Source organism: Pelobates fuscus, chromosome 3, assembly GCF_036172605.1.
Source record: "Pelobates fuscus isolate aPelFus1 chromosome 3, aPelFus1.pri, whole genome shotgun sequence".
Taxonomy (NCBI): Eukaryota; Metazoa; Chordata; class Amphibia; order Anura; family Pelobatidae; genus Pelobates; species Pelobates fuscus.
Genome location: NC_086319.1, coordinates 284,933,098 through 284,959,405, shown reverse-complemented (window position 1 = coordinate 284,959,405; position 26,308 = coordinate 284,933,098). Strand labels below are relative to the sequence as shown.

Here is a 26,308-nt window from a genome sequence, read left to right as displayed (position 1 = left end):
GGTATACCCACAGCTGATATTAAATACAGACTATGCCCTGCCAGCATGCCTGAGCAACCAAGGGTATACCTACTGCTGATATTAAATACAGACTATGCCCTGCCAGCATGCCTGGGCAGCCAAGGGTATACCCACTGCTGATATTAAATACAGACTATGCCCTGCCAGCATGTCTGGGCAGCCAAGGGTATACCCACAGCTGATATTAAATACAGACTATGCCCTGCCAGCATGACTGAGCAGCCAAGGGTATACCCACTGCTGATATTAAATACAGACTATGCCCTGCCAGCATGCCTGGGCAGCCAAGGGTATACCCACAGCTGATATTAAATACAGACTATGCCCTGCCAGCATGCCTGAGCAGCCAAGGGTATACCCACAGCTGATATTAAATACAGACTATGCCCTGCCAGCATGCCTGAGCAGCCAAGGGTATACCCACAGCTGATATTAAATACAGACTATGCCCTGCCAGCATGCCTGAGCAACCAAGGGTATACCTACTGCTGATATTAAATACAGACTATGCCCTGCCAGCATGCCTGGGCAGCCAAGGGTATACCCACTGCTGATATTAAATACAGACTATGCCCTGCCAGCATGCCTGAGCAGCCAAGAGTATACCTACTGCTGATATTAAATACAGACTATGCCCTGCCCGCATTCCTGGCCAGCCAAGGGTATACCCACAGCTGATATTAAATACAGACTATGCCCTGCCAGCATGACTGAGCAGCCAAGGGTATACCCACTGCTGATATTAAATACAGACTATGCCCTGCCAGCATGCCTGGGCAGCCAAGGGGTATACCCACAGCTGATATTAAATACAGACTATGCCCTGCCAGCATGACTGAGCAGCCAAGGGTATACCCACTGCTGATATTAAATACAGACTATTCCCTGCCAGCATGCCTGAGCAGCCAAGGGTATACCCACTGCTGATATTAAATACAGACTATGCCCTGCCAGCATGCCTGGGCAGCCTCACACAGGGATGGTTTGGCTTGCATTGGCGGGCTGGCCGCGCATGCGCAGTATCAGTGTAGGAAGGAGTCCTGAGAAGCCATGCAGACCTGGCTGGGTGTCCTGTTTGCGGGCTCTGCCTTCATAGTGTGCGTCCTACATGCCGGAGATACGGAGGAGCTGCGGTTCCCGCCTAGCAGGATAGGTAAACCCGCAGGGCAGGCAGTACTGTGAGTGGCAGTACCTGTACAGAGCAGGGCTGGCAGGAAGGGGTTAATGGAACACGTGATATCTCTGATTTGTACGATATTCACCTTTGTACCTTGGTTAATGGTGGGTTTGTGTTATATGTTGCATTGCCACAAAGTGTGGGGTGTCAGGTTTCTTGGTAATTTTTTTTTATCTTAGTTTGATAACATATTATTTGAGTTACCTGGTGGGTAGCAATGCTTTGCAGAGTCTTGGGGTGGGTTTGGCTAAAACAAATACATAACAATAAATAAATATTACTGGTATGCATAAATGCATTATTTTCTCCAGGTTTGAAGCAGCACTGCAGACTGATCTGATTCTTTTTTTTTTTTTTTTTTTTAATGCACTGTATTGCCTATGCTTTAAAACAAGTACTGTCTGTGAACACAGCCAATCCAAATGATTACAAGATAAAAAATGATACCGGAGAAACTGACGGAAGCCAAGCACAGAGAGATGGACACAGGTTTCTTCAGGAAGGAAGAGATTCTTTATTGGATCACCGATCGGGACTCAGAGGGACTAGCGTCACCAAAATACAGCAAATTCTGAGCCCCGGACAATAGTGCAGGCTCCTTATATAGGCACATAACTCCTCCCATATTAAGCTCCACCCGCACATTCTCTTAACCAATCAACACAAATGAGAATTAACTTCCTGTTTGACCGCATGGCTTGTCCAGCACAATGGAGGAGGGGGAATACTACATCCTGTATTCTTGCACATGCTCCGTACACTACTGATCGTATCTTGCCTCGTGCAACCAACTGATCGATACGTCAGCATATGCACGTACACATGCCACGTGGTAATCTCGGCCTACTAAATTTATTTTTACCGAGATTCCACCACATTCCCCCCTTTGATGCCTCTTGATATTTCACAATTACTTGAGGCATCACTTAACCTTGGTTTGCATACACCGCAAGTTACCTTGAACCAGACCAGACTTATCTTATGATGTGAATCTTCAACACTCATCTTCTTGCATTGGTTCTCCCTGATTTAGAGCCTTATACTTATAAATCGCCATTATCTGTGCAGCAGCCTTCCTCTCTGCTATATTTTCTATCAGGCTTTGCACAGACCTAACTACTAAGGGTATAAGACACGGCAGGAGTAGACACAACATTAAAATCAGTAGGACTCCACCTACCACTGCCTTAAGCCCTCCAAACCACTCATACCAGCTACCAAACCAACTACTTGGATTATACCCTTTCCATACCTGAGTAGGCACATGCGCTAGTTTAACCATATGGCTAGTAAGCTCAGCTATTGCTTGCCCTTCGTCATCTATTTGAAGACAGCAATTGCTCAGGTTAAACTTCCCACATACACCTCCCTCTACTGCCAAAAGGTAATCCAAGGCTAATCTATTTTGGTAGACTGCCGTCCTCATCCTGGTGTTATGCTTCGCTAGAAGATTGAGCGCTTGTGATGTCTCGTTGGTGATAATCTCAACCACCGCCTGTAATCTTATAATTCGGTTGAGCATATAAATAGGGGTTCTATAACCAAAGGTACCATCCTCAGCCCACGTGGCTGGCCCATAATAATCTATGATACGCTGGGGAGGCCATTCATCATCTTCCCAGGCGCCTATCTCTATGGGTCCCCTTTTCTTCCTATGATTCACATCATACACTTTAACACCTAAAGTCTCACCTGTTTCAATTGGTAACAAGAAGAAGGATGGTTTGAGCATACCCAACACACATGCCCCTTCCCAGTCCTGTGGCAACTCCGAATAGGCTTTCTTACCACAGATCCAGTACAAATTTGCTGGGGCTCTCCAGGTAGATGTGATGGATAAATCAAACCACACATCCTTTAAATTGGCGTATCTAGCAAACGGGTTAGATGGTTCTGAGACATTTGAAGCCGACCACCAAGTTGTATTCTTTGTATCATCATCATAAGCTTTTTGCCCTAGACAAGTTAATTCTCCTACAGAAGTGTTATACATTATTCCTTTCCTTGCTATGCAAACATAACCTATGATGGAGGTCTTTAATCTCCACTCAGATTTACCTCTAACACTCATATGATAATCGGCTTGTGTAGATATTAATTGGTCAACTGCCTCAGAACCGGACATTACCTCCTTTGCTTCCCAAGGCCATTGGTCTCCCATGTTAGTACCTCCACACACATAGCAGTTGGTAACATTAAGACTACCGGCAATACTTTCGGCTAAATCAATAAACAGGTTTTTAGCATTATGGGGGATCTTATTATCTATACTCATCTCTTCATAAAAGGAATGGTATACTTGATGAGTTTGGGAGGATACCGTATCAGTCTCTATCCCTATAAACAATAATGTCCCAGGATCTAAACCCGTCCCGTATATCTGAAACCCAAATAAATTGCCATATTTGTCTAAGAACTTATCGGGGTTATTTATAAGTATATGGATGGGATTACATTCCATAGACTTACAATATGGGCTAGTCGGCAACTTAGTCACTATCATGTCTTTGTCTACTGTCTGTCCCCAAGTCGCCCACCCCACACAAGACCAATATGGGCAAAAGTTATAATCTTTATTTGGGCATCTAGGACTCACATATTTATTTTTACTACTGGGACAAATATATTTATCATTAGACCCATACGTCCTCTCCCATCTAAGATCCCCACATACATTCCACGGCTTTCTACCACTCGATATCGCTTTACACGCATCAAATAGCAGAACACCCGAAGAATGTACGGATTCTAACACCGTCTTATTAATTAGGGTCCCCTGAGGATCTCCATTCCTGAGAGTCAACCAGATTGTACGAGGTTGATACTCTGGACTGAAGCACTTAGGTTCTCCTACTCCTAAATGGCACACACTATAGTCTATATTTAAGTATCTACATCTCGATACATCTCCTTTACACTCGTATTGTGAATGCCAAATTAGGGTTTGGGAAATATGGTTACCTGTTCTCGTAGTCTTAATGCATACCTCACAGCTAGGAGTGTCGGTACCTCTACCTTCCTGAATATAAAAACACATATAAATAAACACTATCAAAAGCACATCTTTCGCCGTCATCCTCAGTCTTCGTCCGTGCGAAGGCGCCTCAGCTTCCAGGATGTGAGGGCTGCAGGGAATGGAGTTCTGCTCGTCTTCACAGGTGTCCCTTCGAGACTTTCCTGGCTTATATACTATGTGTTGGTAAGCGGACAGGCTTTATTATGGCCTTCTCACTCACGCACCAAATCCCTGTAACAATAAAATTTGTAATCCACACGATTCCTCGTTACTCCGACTGAGTAGTGCGTTTTAACCGGATCTTGCAGGGATTCTCTGGATCTGCTGTAACTTGCCAAGAATCGACTGCTGCTGGTTTAACCCTGGAGTGATGTATCCACGGAGTCACTTCGGCTACTTTTATCGCTGTAGGGGTAGACAAAAGAACAACATAAGGACCTCTCCACTTGGGCCCTAACGGTACATTATTCCACTCTTTAATCCACACTTGATCTCCTGGATGGTAACTATGAACAGGGGGATAAATATTCACAGGTAATCTATCTTGTACCCATTTCTGTACCTCCTCCATAGTCTTACCCAACTCTACAACCTGCTGCCGGGTAATTCCTTCTCCCAACTGACTCAAATCCCCCCTTAAGTTACCAAGTACGGGAGGTGGTCGCCCATACATGATTTCAAAAGGAGAGAGGCCCATCCTTCTGGTAGGGGTACTGCGGATTCGCAATAGAGCTATGGGTAAGAGAACGTTCCACTTAAGTTGGGTTTCCTGACACATTTTAGCCAACTGGTTCTTAATAGTTCTATTCATTCTCTCTACCTTGCCAGAGCTCTGGGGTCTATATGCAGTATGAAGCCTCCACTTTATACCAAGCATATGAGTCAGTTGTTGTAGGCACTGATGAACAAAAGCTGGACCATTGTCCGATCCTATAGAACAGGGTAGTCCATATCGGGGTATTATTTCTCGTAGCAGGAATCTCACAACTTCTCCTGCTTTCTCTGTACGAGTAGGACATGCTTCTACCCAGCCTGAATAGGTGCACACAATTACCAGCAGGTAACGATGTCCACCCGATTTAGGCATCACTGTAAAGTCTATTTGTAGATCGGACATGGGGAGTCCCCCCATAAACTGGACTCCTGGTGGCTTTACTGGTCCTTGTCTTGCATTATTTTTAGCACACGTTACACATCTTCGTACAATGGCCTGAGTCAAGTTGGACAATCTTGGTATGTAGAAATGTTTTCTAAGAGATTCTTCAGTACTATCTCTCCCAGAATGTGTCCCGTTATGATAATTTTGGACAATTTCTACCGCTAGTGATGCTGGTATGACTATTCTTCCATCTTCTAGCTGATACCACTTGTTCTCCAAATACTTTCCTGGTTCAGTCTTTAACCACTCCTCTTCTTGAGCTGTATAAACTGGAGTCCATTGGGACAGTGGAGTTGGTATAAGAGCAGCTATATGCCCCACATACTCCTGTCTTCCTGATTCAGCAGCACGCTTAGCTGCACTATCTGCCATCCGATTTCCCTTGGTTACATCACCATCTCCTCTCAGATGCGCTCGACAATGTATGATACCGACTTCTTTCGGCTCCCATACTGCTTCCAATAGTTGTAGGATTTCAGCTGCGTATTTGATTTATTTGCCTTCTGAATTCAGTAGTCCTCTTTCTTTATACAAAGCTCCGTGGGCATGAGTGGTTAAAAACGCATATTTGGAATCCGTATAGATGTTCACTCTTAAACCTTCAGCCAATTGTAACGCTCGTGTTAGTGCTATTAATTCTGCCTTTTGTGCTGATGTTCCTTTCGCCAGTGGCCGAGCTTCTATCACCTTGTCTATTGTTGTTACTGCATATCCTGCATAGCGGATCCCTTCTTTCACATAACTACTACCGTCGGTATAATATTGAACATCAGGGTTCTGGATGGGAAAATCACGAAGATCTGGTCTACTTGAGAATACTTCATCCATTACTTCCAAACAATCATGTTGACTTTCAGTAGGTTGTGGCAAAAGGGTAGCTGGATTTAAGGTGTTTACAGTCTCTAAATGCACTCTGGGGTTTTCACACAACATTGCTTGATACTTGGTCATACGGCTGTTACTAAACCAATGATTTCCTTTGTAATCCAACAACGTCTGTACTGCATGTGGGACTCGTACATAAAGTTCTTGACCCAGAGTGAGTTTATCGGCTTCAGCTACTAGCAGGGCGGCTGCAGCTACGGCTCTTAGACAAGGTGGAAGTCCGCTGGCCACTGCATCCAATTGCTTAGACATATAGGCAACAGGTCTTTGCCATGATCCCAAGTACTGTGTCAATACTCCCACAGCCATTCTTCTTTGCTCATGTACATATAAGTAGAATGGTCGTGTGTGATCAGGTAGACCTAATGCTGGGGCACTCATCAAAGCCTTCTTCACATCTTCAAATGCCGTTTGCTGTTCTTGGGTCCATAAGAAGGGGTCGTGCTCTGTACCTTTGATAGCTGCGTACAGAGGTTTTGCCAGTATCGCATAGCTGGGAATCCATATCCTACAGAAGCCTGCTGCCCCCAAGAATTCTCGCACTTGTCTTCTATTCTTGGGTATTGGTATTTGGCAGACAGCTTCTTTTCTCTCTGGCCCCATAATTCTTTGACCTTCAGAGATATGGAATCCCAGATATTTGACAGTTGGCAAACACAACTGAGCCTTCTTTCTAGACACCTTGTATCCTGCCTTCCAGAGAATGTGTAGTAGATCGTGCGTTGCTTGCTGACAGATCTCTTTTGTAACTGCTGCTATCAACAAGTCATCTACATATTGTAACAATACACACTCTCCTGGGATGGACTCGAAATCCAGTAGATCTTGACTTAGGGCTGAACCAAATAGGGTAGGTGAATTTTTAAACCCTTGGGGCAGTCTTGTCCAAGTCATCTGGCGTTTTGAGCCCGTTACAGCGTTCTCCCATTGGAAAGCGAAAATACATTGACTTTCTGCGGCAATTCGGAGGCAAAAGAAGGCATCTTTGAGATCTAAGACTGTGAAGTAAGTAGCCCCGCCCGGAATTAAAGCAAGCAGGTTATATGGATTGGGTACAACTGGATGTATACTAACAACCGCATCATTGACTGCTCTCAAGTCCTGCACAGGTCGATACTCATCTGTACCGGGCTTTTGAACAGGCAGCAATGGGGTGTTCCAGGGGGAAGTACAGAATTTTAGGATACCATACCGTATGAACTTATCCAGATAGGATTGGATGTTCTTCTTAGCCTTCTGCGGGATGTGGTATTGTCTTAGGATCACTGGATAAACCCCAAGTTTTAGTTAAATTTTTATAGGTGGAATATTGCGGGCCAGTCCTGGTGGGTTGTTCTCTGCCCAAACTCCTGGTATGTTAAATAATGTCTCATCACTCCTAGGGTTTTGGCTAGTCAACACTGTATAAAGTCGCCACTCTTCTTCCTTTGGTACGGATAATGTCATGATACCTGAAGGTCCATTAAACTTTAAGGATGTTGTTCCATTTGGTAGGAACGTAATCTGCGCTTGTAACTTAGATAGCATATCACGTCCCAGCAATTGGACTGGACATTCAGGCATATAAAGGAATTGATGTTTTACTACGTGGCCTCCCAATGTACAGAGTCGACTTTTAAGAACCGGTTTTTCAGCACTTCTTCCAGTTGCTCCTATCACAGTAATAGTCCTTCCAGATGGAGGAGCAACTAGATTAGTCACCACTGAATGTTCAGCACCAGTGTCGATCATGAACGCACTCCTTTTTCCCCCTATTGATACATCGACCATAGGCTCCGCTCGACCAAGGGGGATGGAGCCCGGTCGGTATCAATAGTCCTCCATGACCGTGTCAGCCAATCCTACAAAGTCCCTACCTTCTCTATCGCGGGACCTTTGCGCTGCTGGAATATACCTGTCTTCCCTAACACTTCCTCTGTTCCCATTATTCCCTCTATTACCATTACTCCCTCCGGGGCCTCCTCTACCTCTCGCTCTGCCTCTAAAGTTTCCGTAGCCTGCCCTGGGTAGGTCTCTCTCGTACTGCTCTCTTTGCGGACATTCGTTCCTCCAATGCCCTTCTTCCTTGCAATACGCGCACTGATTCCTACTCAAAGGCTCCCTACTCCATCTACTATCGCCTCTATCTGGGCCCCGTCTATCTACGCCTGCGATCGCTACCGCTAGCATATCAGCCTTTTTACGCATCTTGCGCTCTTCCTCTTTCTTACTTTCTGTTTCCCTATTCATATAAACCTTATTAGCTACCTCCATTAGTTGGGTGATTGACATACCTGCAAACCCTTCTAACTTTTGTAGCTTGCGCTTAATATCTCCGTAAGCTTGGCTGACAAAGGCGGAGTTCACCATTCGGGAATTGTCTGCGTCTTCCGGATTAAAGGGGGTATATAAGCGGTATGCCTCCAATAATCGGTCATAAAAGACACTGGGCGCTTCATCGCTTTTCTGAATCACCTCAACTGTCTTCGACATGTTAATAGCTTTCTTTCCTCCGGCTTTCATGCCAGCAATTATAGCGTCTCTATAGGCTCTGAGTTGAACCATATCAGCACCATTTACATTCCAATCGGGATCGGTGTTGGGATAATGTGTTGCGGCCCATGCTGCTGGATTAGCTTGGTTCAAAGTACGGGCTTTATCCTCTAGTGCCTTAATGGCTGCTTGATTTATTCTTGTCCTTTCCTCATTGTTAAACAAAGTCATTAATAACTGCTGGCAATCAGCCCATGTCGGGTTATGTGTCTGTACTATTGAGGTGAACAGATCAGTCATAGCTTGTGGTTTCTCAGTATACGAGGAATTGTGGGTCTTCCAGTTTAAAAGATCGGTTGTCGTGAATGGGACATATACAAAGACTGGGTCAGCATGTGCCATTTGGCCTGCGGCATCGATATAGGCTGACCCAGGATTCAGACGAAGAGGCATCTGATAGTGTCTTAATTGTTGGGCACCGGTCAACTGTCGGGTCTGTATGGGGCTACGTAGAGGGGCGTCAGTCATAGGTTCCAGTCGGGGAGAAATAGGGTATGGGGATATGGGAGCTTGGTTTTGGGAAAAGGTTGTAAATAAAACACTTCGAGCCGAGCTAGATGAAGCTTGACCGGAAGTCTGAAGTGGCGCCAAATCAGGATATTCGTTTTTAATGGGGGTTGGTTCTGATTCCGGAAGGGGAGATTTAGTACGAGGGGGGGTGGATCCTGTACTGGAGGAGGAAGCGGAAGTGGATGGGGGTAATGAGGGGAGGGTTGCAGGACTTCCTGCATTCGCGTCACTTCCTCTTAACGGAAAGTAAGGGGGCGGCAAAGGGATCTCGGACTCAGGGGGCGTGTCCAAAATGGGCCTAGCACCAGTCCTAGTGGACGAACAAGTCCTAGCTACCATGAGGCGACACTGCTCCTCGTGGCATGTCCGGAGCCATTTTGGCGAGTCATTTACGGCCTGTCTCCAACAATCAATATAAGGAAACTGGCCGTAAAGTTCAGGCCTACCTGATACAGCCACGTGTAAGCGCTGTACCAGAGTTGGATCCAAACTGCCACGTGGCGGCCATGCCGCAACCAAAGTAGGCCACTCCCTAGTACACAAAGTGACCAAACGTACAGGAGACATTTTAACCCCAAAATCACAAGTTTTGAATCCCTTTTTAAAATTCTTCACCATACAACCTAAGGGATCCGGAATCGTTGACTGCGACGCACCCATACTTAACAATGGAACGTCGTCGACAACGAATACTATACACGCGTACTATTCAACAGTCACACCCGTTTCCTCTGGCAACAGCACCACGTGGTACGGTTACCAAGTGAAACGTACACAATAACAATAAACACTCAGGGAATTCCCGTACACACACAGCTGTTACACCAGTCACTATATAATCAATATTATGCCCTTTGGCGTAACTATACAGTCACCCACGCTATAATTCTCTATATACGAATTACCCGTCTATAACACACCCCAGTAACATCGTCTTTTACAATTAGCGGTTACAGTACGGTTAGCATAGGTCAAAGCACAAGTTAAGGTCACAATACAATTATTAGTGGTTATGGTGTTAAACATGCAATGGACGACAATGATTAGTACTTATATACAGTGTCAGTAAATATACAGGGTTATGGTACCGTGCACTATAATACAGCAACACACTATTAACACTCTCGCTAGACGGCTGAGCTCGCGCTATCTAACAAGATATACACTTTACTAAACAATCGTTAACACATTTACAATTCCCAACTAAACTATTGGCCAGTACCTTGAATGGACTACCTAAAACTATATACACCCGTTTTGGTTAGCCACACTGCCCAATCACCACATATAGCGAGCTAGAGAACCGAATTTACACAGGCGCCTCTTAGTCGCACTATCAAAAGTCTAGTGGGTTCCAAATTTACACGCCTTCCCACTTAGCCCAGATAGGTTGAGAGCTAGCGAACCGAATTTACACAGGCGCCGCTTAGTCTCCCGGTCCCTCCGACCTAGCGAACGTAATATACACCCTAGAACGCTAGTCTAGACAAGACACCGGTGTCCGGCTAGGGCTATTTACACCAGGACCCCGCCTGACTAACAAAATCAAACGGTCTGACTAAAGAGCGTTCGATCGAGCGGTGCGCCTTCGCTCCTTCCCTCCGACAGAGGGGGCAGATACACAGATTCAAACCCCTTTGGGCCTACCGCACAATCGGTATACCCCTAGTGGGTCCTGCCGTCTAAAACAGCAGTTGTCTTACCTCCTCGTTCCTGAACCGGAGTTCACACTCATCGACGGGGACACCCCAGCACTTCTCACGTAGAGGCCGATGATCTCCTGGACAACAGACCAGTGGCGCCGAGACGAAGGGAGGTCCACGCAGAAGTTCAGGGGTGCAGCCGTAGAGAACGTGGGCAAAGATAGACCGTCTCACGCCTCTGCCTCTCAGCTACCGTTGAACGATGAGCTTCCCGGCCAATGCACCAAATGATACCGGAGAAACTGACGGAAGCCAAGCACAGAGAGATGGACACAGGTTTCTTCAGGAAGGAAGAGATTCTTTATTGGATCACCGATCGGGACTCAGAGGGACTAGCGTCACCAAAATACAGCAAATTCTGAGCCCCGGACAATAGTGCAGGCTCCTTATATAGGCACATAACTCCTCCCATATTAAGCTCCACCCGCACATTCTCTTAACCAATCAACACAAATGAGAATTAACTTCCTGTTTGACCGCATGGCTTGTCCAGCACAATGGAGGAGGGGGAATACTACATCCTGTATTCTTGCACATGCTCCGTACACTACTGATCGTATCTTGCCTCGTGCAACCAACTGATCGATACGTCAGCATATGCACGTACACATGCCACGTGGTAATCTCGGCCTACTAAATTTATTTTTACCGAGATTCCACCACAATAAGACCAGGGCTTAAAATACGACTCCTCTCCTCCCCCGATACAATACTATAGGTGAAGGGTAGGATACCAGAGAATTGAGTAATATGAAAAACTGGAGAAATCCTGATAGGAACAGAGTGACACACTGTCAATGTAGCTTGGCTATTTTAATCAAGTTTAGTTTTACTCCATTTTGTCTGTGTAGTGAATAAACACACGTGTTACAGGGTTGAGTAGTAAATGCTCATAACAAAACGATAACTATCTCAATAAATGTCATATGATTACATATTTAGTCTAGAATGCAAAGTAAATGGCTGTCTATAAACTGCTGATGCAGCCGGTGACATTTGAAATATAGCTAAATTATGAAAAAATGTATGAAAATGTTCTTAAAGGAATACATAGATATATTCCTAACACTTTAGTGTCATAGTCACTGTTTAGTTGTCTGTCTTTGAAAGGATTTTATCCCACGCCATGCTGCTCTCACCGTGGCTGGCCCTGCCTCCTTGGCCGATCTCACCAAGCTTGATGATCTCAGCCAATCCCATAGGAAAGCATTGGGAGGCTAGTGCGCATGTGCAGCAAACCGTATATGTGAGACCATCTGATTGAAATAGCGTAGTCAGCACAGAACGACAATGTTTTCAGCTGCAGGATGAAAATTGGGGGATATTAGTGTGGTGGAATCTCGGTAAAAATAAATTTAGTAGGCCGAGATTGCCACGTGGTATGTGCACGTGCATATGCTGATGTGTCGGTCGGTTGGTTGCCTGTGGCAACGATACAATCAGTAGTGTACGGAGCATGTGCAGGAATACAGGATATACGAGTATTCCCCTCCTCCATTGTGCTGGGCAAGCCATGTGGTCAAACAGGAAGTTAGTCTTTATTCTGTTGATTGGGTTAGAGTACGTGTAGGTGGAACTGATTATAGGAGGAGCTATATGTCTATATAAGGGGCCTACACTGTACGATCGGGGCTCAGATTTCAGCTGTTTTTGGTGACAATAGTCCCTCTGAGTCCCGGTCGGTGAATCGAATAAAGATCTCTTCCTTCCTGAAGAAACCTGTGTCCATCTCTCTGTGCTTGGCTTCCGTCAGTTTCTCCGGTATCATTAGCAGAGAGGTGTGCTCAGACAATGGCCCCATGGTTCGACTTCCTGACGAAAAAAGGGATGATACCTTGAATGACGGACATTTTTCAACAATGCTCATGACTAATATATATATATATATATATATATATATATTCTCTCTCTCCTTCTTTCTCTCTTCTCTTCCCTGCTCCTTTTCCTTTTTCAACCATCTTCTCCTCTTTCTACTTGAAATATCGGCATTGAGACTATGGTATCAGCCCGCATAAGTATACACCATCAAAGGGCTGGTGAATGTCACTGAAACGGCATAACTCACTTCGAATATACCATCACTGGCTTTGATATTCCGGCCGTATAACCCGACCATGCGCCTTTGTTATGTGCACTGATGAGATGTTACCACACAACACTGTGGTTTATTTGATGCTGTCCCTCTTATTGATCCTGACCTAACCTGTATTTTTTCTTGTATAAATAAAAATGTCATATAAAGATTGTCAAAAAAATAAATTAAAAAAATTGGGGGTTATGGCACCCAGACCAGTTCATTGAGGTGAAGTGATCTGCGTGCCTATATTGTTCTTTTCAGTTTAATCAAGAATTTACAAAATGCTCTTTTGTGTGTTGTGTGTAATTTCTCATTAATATTTTGATGTCAAAATATCAACAACAAAAAATCTATATATCATAATAAAATATTTTTATATCAAATATAAAATGTATTTCAAAATATTAATAATTTTAAGAGTTTATCCAAAAATATTAAATCATTTGAAAAGCTGATCCAAAAATATTTCATCAAGGTCTAAATTCGCTATTGATATGAAGTGTGATTTACATTCTATCTGTGTCTCTCAGCTGTTATAGGAGCTGGAATTGGGGGTTCATCTGCTGCCTATTTCCTGAGGCACAAATATGGCAAACATATCCAGATTGATGTGTTTGAGAAAGGAGAAGTTGGGGGACGTCTGGCTACAGTGGACATGGAAGGTGCTCAGTATGAGGCCGGGGGAGCTGTCATACACCCACTTAATCTTCACATGAAAACATTTGTTAAAGAACTTGGTAAGTGAATTACTGATACTTGCATCATGGGATTAAAATGTGGCATCCTGCATCTTTAGAACTTTAGATTTTAGTAAAATTGCTTGGAACCCTACCCTGCCCTACACCACTACCTGACACCACTGCATCCTGGCTATCTGGGCTCTCTGCTTTTACACTATAAGGAACGTTCAGCCAGGTAGCCGGTGACCGCCTGAGAAGACTAGCTAATTCTTCAAGCCTAGCAATGGCCAATGCAGTATTTTGCCTTAATGGGAGGCTGATGAGAGGGAGGGGAACTGAACATTTAAAACTGTATAGGGACACTGATCAGCCCCATTAAAACCACCTGCCTATTATGTAGCTCTCCCTTGTGCTGCCAAAACAGCTTTGATGCGTCAAGGCATGTGCTACACAAATCCTCTGAGCATGTCCTGTGATATCACGACATTACCAGCAGACCCTTTAAGTCCTGCAAGGTGGAGTCTCCATTAAATGGATTTTTTGTTCCAGCACACCCCACCAATTTTCAATCCGATTGAGATCTTTGGAATTTGGAAGCCAAGGCAATACCTTGTGCTTGTCATATACCTCAAACCATACCTGAACAATTTTTTTTTAGCATGACAGGGTGCATAATCATGTTAAACGAGGCCACTGAGTACGTTGTCTGCAACAATCTCTACTTACACTTACACATTGAAAGCTCTTTCATTTTATGTAATTTGTTTATTCCTCAGTGTACAAAAGAAATAGTTAATAAATATAAAAAATCTGAAACTAAAAAGTTTTTTTTTTAAATTAGTTTTAATGCATTTTCTCTGTAATGGTGGGAATGATATTTTCAATATTTTTCTTTTAAAGCGGCTCTGTTGCATGCACATCTGTACAGATTTTAGGTCTGTGGTGGATCCAGCAGCATCACGGGAAAATTCATAAATATTGTAATGCAAAAAATTGCCTTTTGTCAAGCAGGGGGAAAATACTTAAGGCAAAGTAGTCCCTAGGAGAAATAAATTGAAGAATAAGAACATAGAAGTGAGGGGAAGAAGAGGCACAGATTGAAGTGGTTAAAGTGTTTGTAGTCCCCTGGAGTTGTCCGTCAATTCAGCATTTAATCATTTTTAATCAGTGTCAAGTCCTGGGGAAAAAAGTGTGGGAACTCACCCAAGATCTACCCTCCCAAAACAAATAAAAAATATACGCTCGTAGGCATATATATTTCTTAGAAAATACAGTGCAACATTTATTGTAAAGTGCCAGTTTACAAAGACATTTCCAAAAACAGTTGTAATAACCTGTATGATTTGACTTGTGCCAAATACACTGACAATGACTGCCTGGGGACCTGATTGACTAGTGCCAAATACACTGACAGTGGCTACCAGGGGACCATGATTGACTAGTGCCAAATACACTGACAGTGGCTACCAGGGGACCATGATTGACTAGTGCCAAATACAGTGACTGCTTGGAGACCTGCCTGATTATTGTCAAATACACTGGCAGTGACTGCCAGATGATCTGATTGACTAGTGCCTCTTTAACACAAGAAACAAGTCTTCAAGGAGCTTTTAATTAGTGGTGCACAATCAGGGATTTCATTGCCAACCTAACACTGGTAACCTGTAGTTATTACCTGTACACCATGGAGGTTCAGCATCCCACTCTCCCCAAACGACAGTGTTACATTTACTGTCTATTCATATATACCCTCCAGCAGGTCATGAATGAAAGTGAGTGCTCCCTTGTATGAGACACCTACTCTCACAGTGAGGCAGCACTCACTAATATGCAGAAACTTCACTCACTCCCCCCAAGTTCAGACTTTCCCCATTAACCCCTCCTCTCCCATACCTCACTCACTGCCCTGTCCGTCACTCACACTCAGCCCCCACTACACTGCCTTGACACACTTTGTAGTGTCTATGTGTCTCACCGACCTCGCAGCCCCTTCCCTTCAATCACACTTACCTCCTTGGTCTCACTCCCCAGCTTCTACCGCTAGCTCTCTCAGCAGCCGGGCAGCGCGCTGTGTGACGTCATCAACATGGCGGCACCCAGTGCCACGTCAAGAAGCAGAGAGCAGCTTGTGAGTGACCGCTCCTCAGACATCAGTGGAATGTTCAGCGTGCAGGGATACACTATCCGGAGCTTCAAACACACACAAGCTAGGTGCTGATACTGCCATACCATAACTAATAATGGTTAGGACCATTACTGCAGGACTCAAGCCCTGTTTTTAATGCTATATGCAGCAACCCATCCCCTCTGTGCGGCTTGAGGAAGCAGCCTGAAAAGCAATGGGCAGCTGTGATTGGCTGAGAGTGTCAGCTGAGTGCTTTCAGCCTGTCAAAGCACTCATTGCTTGTATGATTTGATATGGCTAGAAGGAAGTGTGTAATCTCTGCCATAGCCAGAACTCCAGTGTGGGCAGGCCTGTGGGAAGCCGTGGATTCTCATTCAGTGTTAAATTGCTCGAAAATGGTTTAACATTGAATGGAGGGACAGTGCCACGGGACTCCAGGCACTATAACCAATTCTATAAGATGAAATGCTGATAGTGCCTACAGTGTCCCTATAAAATGTGGATTCAAGATTAACATCTATTTGTCTTAGTAACATATACTCATGTGGCAAGAGGAAAGACTTCCTGCACTCCACGTCCCATGTTCAGAGTGTTATATATATAGGTTCCTGTAACGGCTACCCAGGTAGAGAGAGGGTATCTGCCGTTGGAGACGTCCTTTTCCCTGCAAGTTGCTGTGGAGAAGTAGAGCTGGTATAATCCCATCCACGATATCCAGAGAGAGGCAGGTTCACCTGTAAACAGGAGCAGAGTAATATTCCCAAATAATCCCCTTCCAAGAACGAGACGAGGCTACGTTTTGAAGGGTCAAGAAGAACTGAGGTCTGGGACACCCAGCCTGCTTTTTATTTACAAAAAGTACACACAGGACACACCCAGGGGGAGGCATAAAATAACCAATAACAGAATGGTACAGCCCACAGGTTCCCTCCCCTCTGCTTGGGAGATAATTGAGTTTCCTACTGTATCTACTCAATTATCTCCAAGCTAAAACTTATACATTTTTATGCATTTTTATAACTTTCCCATTTTACATAGCACAGGAATAAAACTTATATTTTTATGGACAACATAAATTGTGGAACAACATATTCAAAATTCGTGAGAATCCGTCCAGTGGTTCCAGAGATATTAAAAAGTCCCTTTGGACCGACCGCACGCCTGTATGTATACCCAAAAATAGTTCCACAGGTTCAGGCTATGTGGTCGGTCTATTTCTGTCCTAAAAAACGGTAAAGTCCCAACCGAAGGCGGCGTTCGAATAGTCGAACGCACTTCGACTTTGTCGAAGTGTCGAAGTACAACGCGGTTAAAACTTCTGCGGTGATTGCCAGTCGGGCGGTGATCTACTTCCTAGGAAAAGATGACAAAGTCCCTTCCGAACGGGTGTTCGAACTTAGTCTCCAGCCGTGTTGTCGAAGGACAGGGGAAGGTACCGGTCACCGCTGACCGCGTTCGACTGCACTAAAATGGCCGCCGCCACGTGTTCGGCTGTAATGGTGGCTTCGGCACTTCGACGGCTTCGGCACTTCGACGGCTTCGGCACTTCGACTGTATTCGAAGTGCCCGTGAAAAGGTATGTTTTAATCACACATCAAGGGATTCCAGTATTTGGTAGGAATATACTGATAAGGAATGAGTCCAGACCACAAACAAATTATTTATAAGGTAATTCACTGTATTATTCCACAAAGTTTAGGAGATGATAATGTTCTGTTACAGTTCTGTTACAGTTCCCAAGTTGGGGTGTTATATAACGACCCCGTGAATACAACCAAAGTCTGTTGCATAGAAATCTGCATTCTTCTATTACAAAGTGTGAATATATGAAACCTATATGTGTTTTCCGGCAGGTCTTCACGTTCGATCTCCGACTAGTAGCATTGTTGGAATTTATAATGGAGATGATTTTGTTTTCCAAGAGAGCAACTGGTTCCTGATCAATATTATCAAAATGCTGTGGTATTATGGATTGAATTTCATACGAATGTACATGTGGGTGGAGGATATGCTCGATAAATTCATGAGGTTTGTATATATTTTTCTTTTGTTCACTGTTTGTTGGGAATGCGAGTTTTAATTGGAAATAAGCTGATTACTTTGTGCAAAGCAGAATGCAATTTATTTATTTATGGTTGGTTGTAGTATTTCACTGATACTCTCTGGTATTACAATGGGGACATCCATCACAAGCAGCCTTTTGGAGACAATGGGAAAGAGATCAGAAGCATTTGATTAAGAACAAAAATCTGTCATATTTCATAAAATGTTAAACTGCCCTAAATTTGCAACCACCTAAAATAAATAATTGCACATTGTACTTTTCATGCAATGACAAGGAGTAAAGGAACAGTCAGGGCAATATAACAACTTAATTGGAGAAAAATATGTATGTTTTTAAAGCTGTTTTGTCAATGGGAAGCTACTGAGATGTTGAGAGTGTCAGAATTGTATTCCTCTGTCAAGTAAGCTAGATTTATAAATACTGCATGTTTATATACTTTAATTGGAGGTATTATATCAGGCAAACTGCAATAAAGATGGAGGAAATATGACTCTAACATTCTTTGTAAAACTGCAGTGTCCTAAAAAACTTATAGAAAACGGTACATGCAGTGATAACACCACAAATAAATCAGTAAATGAATAAAAAAGAAGAGTAGCAGCTACACACCCACTCTAGCGACTTGATGAGTTATATACTCAGAAATGGAAAATAGGGTGTGTGCGCTTAAGATTATAAAACTAGATAAATAGTATAAAAATTATCAAAAATAATTTATTAATTAAGTAAAAAATAAATCAGCAAAGGACTAATTCCGATCACCACTGTTATACCTTAACCGGACAATTAAATACAAAAATCTCATAAAACAGAATAACAAAAAAAAAAATAAATAAATAAATAAATAAATAAATAAATTAAATGACACCAAATGTATCCACAAACTAACTGCACTGAATGGCCAAAAAGATGGAATAACCTCAATATAAAGAATATATATATAGAGGTCCGATCACTAAGTGAAGGTAGGGTGGATACAAAAAAAAAAAAAAAAAAAAAAAAAAAAAGCAAAAAAATTATATACCAATAAACACAATAGTAATAATAAATGGGAAAAAATAGATATCTGTCCTCGGTGTGGGCCCCCACCTGAGGTAGATATAACCAGAAGATGAATAAATGAGATATATAAAAATAAAAGACAAGAGACAAGAAACAATAATACTAAGTGAAATAAAATAAAATGAAAAAAACCAGTAATTGTCCGGAAGTCCTCCCTGGGTAGGCAGAATAAAGGTGATGTTGGGCGGATCAAAGAGCAACCAGATAAACCCTCGTTATGGGAACTCCAACTCTCTCACACTGCGGTCGGGATCTTCAAAAAAGACCACAGTGGAGGTGAAGCCGTGAAGATGGACAAAGTAGGTGCAGAGTGGTACAGCAACCGCCCAGACAGCAACCAGCAGATAGAAACCGCGGTCGGTATTTTAAAAAAAGACCGCGGTATTCAGCCAAAGATGAAGACAGGACGTCAAACCCAGGGGAAATGGAAAGAAAGGAACAGCCAGCAGCCCACAGATCAACGCGTTTCGTCCCAAACTGTGGGACTTTATCAAGATCCCTATTTGACCTGCTTCAGTTACCAGTAGCCGTCACACAGCCATCCATTCTCAAGCAGTGGTGGATCACATACAGTGCCATTGACACATCCGCTTCAATGTACACAGCGATGTTACACTGTTATTACCTGTCTGCGTCACTGTGTTGGTAATAATTATAATTTTTTTTTGTAGGATTTACAGATATCAGACCTTTGAGTACTCATTTTCCAGCACTGAGTCCTTACTTCATGCCTTGGGGGGCAATGACTTCATTACAAAATTAAACATGACTATTGATGAGAACATGCAAAAAGCTGGCTTCTCTCAAAAATTTATTGATGAAATAGTCGGTCCGGCAATGAGAGTAAACTATGGTCAAGGAGTCAAGATCAATGGCTTTGTTGGTGAGGACCATGTTAAAGTTGCAAATGTTCATATATATGTATAATGGGAATTATCACTGTGGGGATTGGCTAATAACCTGCCAAACAAAGAGATCCAAAATGATTACTAAATGTTATTTTCTCAGTAAACTCCACAATTTGAATTTTAATATGGATTTACATTTTAGTTAGTACACCATCCAAATTTAATATCAGGGAGAGAGTATATAAATACATAATTCGTAGATCTGCATTAGTTATGTAATGTTTCTAAAACAATGTACCAAAACATTTTATTGTAACCTTGTAACCGTTATAAAACAATAAATTAGAATGGCGCAAATATATTAAAATGAACTGTTATCACCTTAAGAGAACTCTAAGCAACAATATATATGCAGCAACCCACAAGGAAAGCTAATAAAATATCCCAAAGAACTTAAAAAAACAAGGATGTGGGTGTGCAAGGGATATTTAAAGTGTCAGTTCAAGCAGAATTATATATATACAATATAAAACTGTCCCAGAGGTACATATGTTGTAAAGAATGTGAAGAAATAATTAAAACACACTGTGAAAAAAAACATAAATTTGTATATGGTGCCAAATAGATGGTATACTTGCACTCTTTATTTGCAATATATTTAAATATAGCCAAATAATGATGTATCAAAATAGGTGCTCTTAGGAATTGCACTCAAAATATTTGTTTTTGCTTTGCTATTAATGTGCCTGTTACATGTTTAGGGTCCGTCTCTCTGGCTGGTACTGATTCTGGTCTCTGGGCAATCGAAGGTGGAAACAAGCTTGTATGTTCTGGTCTTATTTATGCCTCAAAGGCCCAACTAATTAAGGGCATAGTTACCTCAGTGGAAGAGAAAATCCGTCCCATGAAATCTGGTAAGCAAAACCCAAACAAAAAGGACTTGACTCTGTACATCAGTAAAAGTTTAAATACATTTATGGACTGCTCAATTTCCAATACTCAAATTTCTATGGAAGTCCACCTTTCATTGATGTAGGTTCCTGCAAATTAATATATCAACAAGCCATGGGTAGGTAACCTTCGGCTTCCAGATTTTGTGGACTATATCTCTTACGCTCTTACGGCCAAAATTCTGGCAAGAAATCAGGGGAGATGTATTCCACAACATCTTGAGTGCCGAAGGTTGCCTACTTCAGACCTAAGCACACCAAATGGAAATTAAGTACCTTAATTCACAAACTTGTATTTAAGAAAAACGGCAATAGTGCATCACTGCATATACAGGGTTATTAATTCAATTTCGAATTATCTGGCATTCAAAGTGAATTTCAAATGTAAGGCCAAAGTAGCTGAACTGAGAGAATAGCTTACTTGGAGATTTTTTTCCAATTCAATTATTTTTGCCTTTAATTTGAAATTTACTTTGAATTCTCACTTTAGTGAATACACCTTACAGAGTACACAAGCAGTAATGTGTCAACGCATTTGAGGAAATCAAGTAAGATTAGGTGCTCAATGTTACCTTAAAAGTAAGCATTCTAAAATCAAGGTCTTTTTCAAGAGTTGTCTTACCAAGACCTTTCGGTAGAAACGTTGGAGTTCCTTGATGTCTTTTTGATCGCTTGATTTGCTCTTATATGTTGTGACGCATTACTAATTATGTACTCTACACGTAGTGATGTATTATTGCTATTTTTCTATTATATATTTATATGGCTTGTTAAATTATAGGTTTGTAAATGAAAGTATGTAATTTCTATTTAGTGTACTTGAATAATTCATTTTGATGTAGTTTTCATTGGAGGGTTGGGCGATCTTTAGCTGAAGGCATCCATGACCTTTATATACCTTTCTTTGTGTCTTTATATAATTAGAAATGTGTGTACTACCTACATACTGATGTATAATCTGAAATAACAATCTGGTTAGATTACAAAATAGCCAATAATAAGCTTTCTTGTTTATTTTCTGGCATGAGACTTCGATTTAATAAAAAATAGTTAAACAGCCTGCATATGTTTATTTAGGAAGAACCTGCTGACATTGTTGGCAGTTGTTAATCACATATTTTACATTCAGTCAATACAGCAACCTGGGTAAACAAACAGTCTATATCCTTTAGTGCATGTCTGGCTCCCATTGCAGCATGTACATATTTCCTGCAATGTGTTCAGAGCTTTCTAATGACCCAGGGTCTCTAAAAGGGACACCGTAGGCTCTATAACTGCTTTATATTAAAGGGACACTATAGTCACCATAACCACTACAGTTTTATGTATGGTGTCTATAACCTGTCCCTGCAGGCTGAGCACTGTAAACACTGACTCTTTGGAGAAACAGTGTTTTTATTGCTGCTTAGGAACACCTGTAGTGGCAGTCACTCAGCCACTAGAGGTGCTTCCTAGTCCAGTGCTGCACTGTGTGCAGCGTCTCCATACTCTGCTCTGCATGGAGATTCTGAATGTTCCCCATCGAGGTGTAGATTGGCGCAGCATGGTATTTTGCCATGCATGGGCAATAGCCTCTCAATTCCTTCATTGGATTGGCTGAGATCATCAAAATTGATGATCTTAGCCATGGAGGCGGGACCTGCCGCAGCGAGACTGGCATTGCATGGGCAAAAGGTAAATAAACTCGTCTTTAACCATGCAATCGGAAGGGGGGCCTGGTCACCTAAATACTTAAACACTATAGTGTTTGTATTCTTGAAACTTTACTGCTCCTTTCAGTATTTATAGTTTCTGGTGTTCCCTTGCACTGCCTTTCCATGCTGATGATTTGGTATGCCTAGAAGGAAGAGTGTAATCATCTGTGTTATCCATATCTCCAGTAGGAGTCAGTGTGTCAGTGTGTCAGTGACCAGGGAACCTTATTTACTGTTAAACTGCTAAAAAAAATAATGGTTTAATACTGAATGGAGGGATGGTGCCAGAGGACTACAGGCACTTTAATATTTATTGAGATGAAATGGTTTTAGTGCCTATAGTGTCTCTTTAATATCCTACATGAAACATAATTGTGTAGTCCATGAAAACACTAGGGATATTTTTTGACTATGTCAAGACTGTTAAGTGAGTGTGTTTCCGACCTCTATTTATCTCTAATTTTTATATATATAATTTGCTGCAATTTATTTAATTCCCTTTGCTTTTTTGCAGGAGGTACAGTGAAACTATATGAATTAAGCTATGAGACCAGCGCTGGTTCACAGCTGGGCCTTTATGACATTGTAATTATTGCAACGCCACTGAATAGGGGTTTGTCTGAAATTACATTTCTGGGTTTCGATCCTCCGATAGAGACCTTCTCTAAGCACTACCAGCAGACTGTGGCAACCTTTGTTCATGGACGGATAAATACTTCTTTTTTTGGGTGTGCAAAGCCTTGTGAACTTTCTGAAGTATTAACAACCAGCAACCCGAAACTGTTTTTCAGCAGCATTGGTGCTGTGGCTCCAGTCAAAGAAACAGAATCCCCTTATCCTGGTGGTCTTAAAATCTGGAAGGTCTTCTCTCCTCAGCCACTAACAAAAGATCAGCTGAATCTTCTCTTTGAATCTCACCATGCAGTGAAGGTGAAGACATGGCTGGCTTATCCTCACTACGACCCTCCAGAAAAAATGCCACCCATTATTCTTCATGATAGAATCTACTACCTCAATAGCATAGAATGGGCAGCCAGTGCCATGGAGATGAGTGCAATCTCTGCCAAGAATATTGCACTTCTCTCCCATCATAGATGGTATGGTAAGAATGAACAGATCGACCAAGAAGACCTAACTGAACGCCTCAAGTCTGAATTGTGATTGACAGAAGATAATTGTGATCTATGTGAGAGAATACCATGGACTTTTTTTTTTGCTGCACTAATATTCCCAACTTGACTTACTTGAGTATTTGCTTCTCTGGGGACAACTTTTGGTAATCTCCATTTAGTATGCTTTAACATGATAATGTTAAATTGGCAGATCAATTTTCTTTCTAAAACTTCTGTAACTCCAATTCAACTTTCGTTAGACATACATCCCTTTTTTAAAGTTTTTTTTTTTTCCCAGCAAAACACTGGTTCACCAGGCAGTGCCTTATTTTATTTGTGGAGAGCGTTGTAGTGTATGTCTGTATTTTAGTACTTTCCATCAGTCTCTGCTTCACTACTACAAAGAAAGGGGAAGATTCTGGGATCAATATTGCTAGGCATGCTTGTATACATACCTCTTGCAGAGTAATAGGTGAAGTGGAAATCAATCAATAAATTGATTATTTTGTGTATCTGCCCCTGGCCAAATTAAAGAAACAGTGCATGCACGCTCCCTGAAGTAATTCACACCAGACACAAGTTTCAGGTTAATGAAGAACTTGAGGAATGTTTATTCAGAGGGGCAGGCGACCCCTTATAAAGCACAATTACATCATAAGCATTGTCAGAGATAACATTGATTTATACATCACTAATTGGTTAGGGGTTAAGTGGTTGATTCATTGCACATCCTACCGGGTGTGATGTCACTGGTAACTTGCGGGTCTCCCCCAGATTCCAGCGCCATCTTGTTAGTGAGGGTGTTATTCGATGACTAAGGGAAACTCCCTGGCCCTATATAAATCATATAAAACGATAAATGCTGATTGAGAGCTATATAAGGTAAATAGACATTTTACTTACCGTATTTATCGGCGTATAACACGCACTTTTTCTCCCTGAAAATAGGGAGAAAATCATGGGTGCGTGTTATACGCCGATATCCTACATTTACTTACCTGTCTTGAAGCGTGGGCCGGCTTCACAGCGCGCACCGCGGAACTGGAACTTAAATTTCAGGTTCCAGTTTCCGGCGGGACTGAAAGGAAGTGTGCACACAATAGTGTGCACACTTCCTTTCAGTCCCGCCGGTACTGGAACTTAAATTTCAGGTTCCGGTTTCCGGCGGGACTGAAAGGAAGTGTGCACACTATTGTGTGCACACTTCCTTTCAGTCCCGCCGGAAACCGTAACCTGAAATTTAAGTTCCAGTTCCGCGGTGCGCGCTGTGAAGCCGGCCCACGCTTCAAGACAGGTAAGTAAATATGGGACAGAGGGAAAGTGCACTAGGGGACACTATGGGAGGGGGGGGGGGACACACTATGGGGGGTGGAGAATACTATGGGGGGAAGAATACTATGGAAAGGGGGGATACTATGGGGGGGGGAAATACTATGGAAAGGGGGGGACACTATGGGGGGGGAGAATACTATGGGAGGGGGGGGAGAATACTATGGGAGGGGGGAGAGAATACTATGGGAGGGGGGGGGAATACTATGGGAGAGGTGGAAATTTCCTGGAATTTCCTTCTGGAAATGAGGTGCGTGTTATACGCCGATAAATACGGTATTTTAAAGAAATCAGGATAATATTTCATTTCCACAACATAGGCTTTGTCTGTTATTTTGTATTCTTGGTTGTCACATTAAGTTTGTTACTGAACATGATGGTGCTTGCGAATTTGTGCAAATTTAGAGGTTTCTTTTTAAATTGTGATAATTCAACAGTTGAGTTGCGCAGTTTAGTTCAACCTAGCCATGTTGGAAAATCACCACTCGCCCATAATGGGTAACAACGAGTCTTTTAATTTGGAGGGAGATTCAATAAAGCTACAGTATCACTCTGGGTATCTTATTACACTTACTGCTGAAATGTCTCCTATAATAAGTGTATGGGATACTGGATAAACAAAACCCCTTTTATTGTTATAATGGCTCCTAATGTTGTTTTAGCAGCATTTATCAATGTTTGAAGGACTCTTTCCATATTGCTTTTGTTATTGTAGTAACCCTGTTCATTTTGAAATTAAGGGTATATCCACTAAGGACTTACCTTTATTTTCTGGCAAAATCCCAAATGTGGTATGTCCTGCTGAATTACATGTAATCCACTGAAAAAAATGAACTTGAATAAAATTTATGATGATTTGACTAAAAAAATTTTGACCATTCCTCAGGGCTGTAGAACCATGTAAAGACCCTGAAGTAAAGAGAATTGTGCCACCAGAGGCACAGATTTTCCTATCCTTAGAGCTCCACATTAAGTTATTATTGAAGCAATCCTTCTTGTACTTGGTAGCTCTATTAATTTAAATTCTTGACGACGAGCTACAGGATAATTTTGTCCAAATTTGGTACAAGTAACAGATCAAAAGTAGTTTCTTGGTAATGTGATTAAATATGTATTTAAGAAAGAGAACCCGTAAGGTCTGTGTATTTTGAATGTTTTGGTGAGTAAATATTCAATGGATTATTTTCCATTACAAACACAATATGAGTTTTTCTTAAAATAAAATCTGATATCCTTTTTCGGTATTTGTCATATTGCCCTTAATAAGTTTATCTGTGTTGATAAAAATATTGTTTAAACTGTTATGTACTTCCATACAGACACACTAAGCCCGCACCTCCCACGCCTCACCCTTCTGTCAGTC

At 42.2% G+C, this 26,308-nt stretch overlaps 1 protein-coding gene across 1 annotated transcript; it reads left to right on the top strand.

The window, feature by feature from the left end:
- Positions 1 to 1,058: 1,058 nt before the first annotated feature.
- LOC134603048 (prenylcysteine oxidase 1-like) lies at positions 1,059 to 25,814 on the top strand. Its single transcript, XM_063448655.1, has 7 exons — positions 1,059 to 1,174; positions 13,611 to 13,817; positions 17,739 to 17,913; positions 19,684 to 19,895; positions 20,622 to 20,774; positions 23,019 to 24,088; positions 25,266 to 25,814. Exons 1-6 carry the CDS (start codon positions 1,072 to 1,074, stop codon positions 23,663 to 23,665), a joined length of 1,497 nt encoding a protein of 498 aa, XP_063304725.1. The 5' UTR covers positions 1,059 to 1,071; the 3' UTR covers positions 23,666 to 24,088; positions 25,266 to 25,814.
- Positions 25,815 to 26,308: the final 494 nt, after the last annotated feature.

What these genes read in the sequence shown, in the direction of transcription:
- LOC134603048 (XM_063448655.1), top strand. Translation starts at nt 1,072, where the DNA reads ATGCAGACCTGGCTGGGTGTCCTGTTTGCGGGCTCTGCCTTCATAGTG. An exon ending in GTTCCCGCCTAGCAGGATAG is followed by an intron (nt 1,175 to 13,610) that starts GTAAACCCGCAG and finishes TGTGTCTCTCAG; the next exon opens with CTGTTATAGGAGCTGGAATT. An exon ending in AACATTTGTTAAAGAACTTG is followed by an intron (nt 13,818 to 17,738) that starts GTAAGTGAATTA and finishes GTTTTCCGGCAG; the next exon opens with GTCTTCACGTTCGATCTCCG.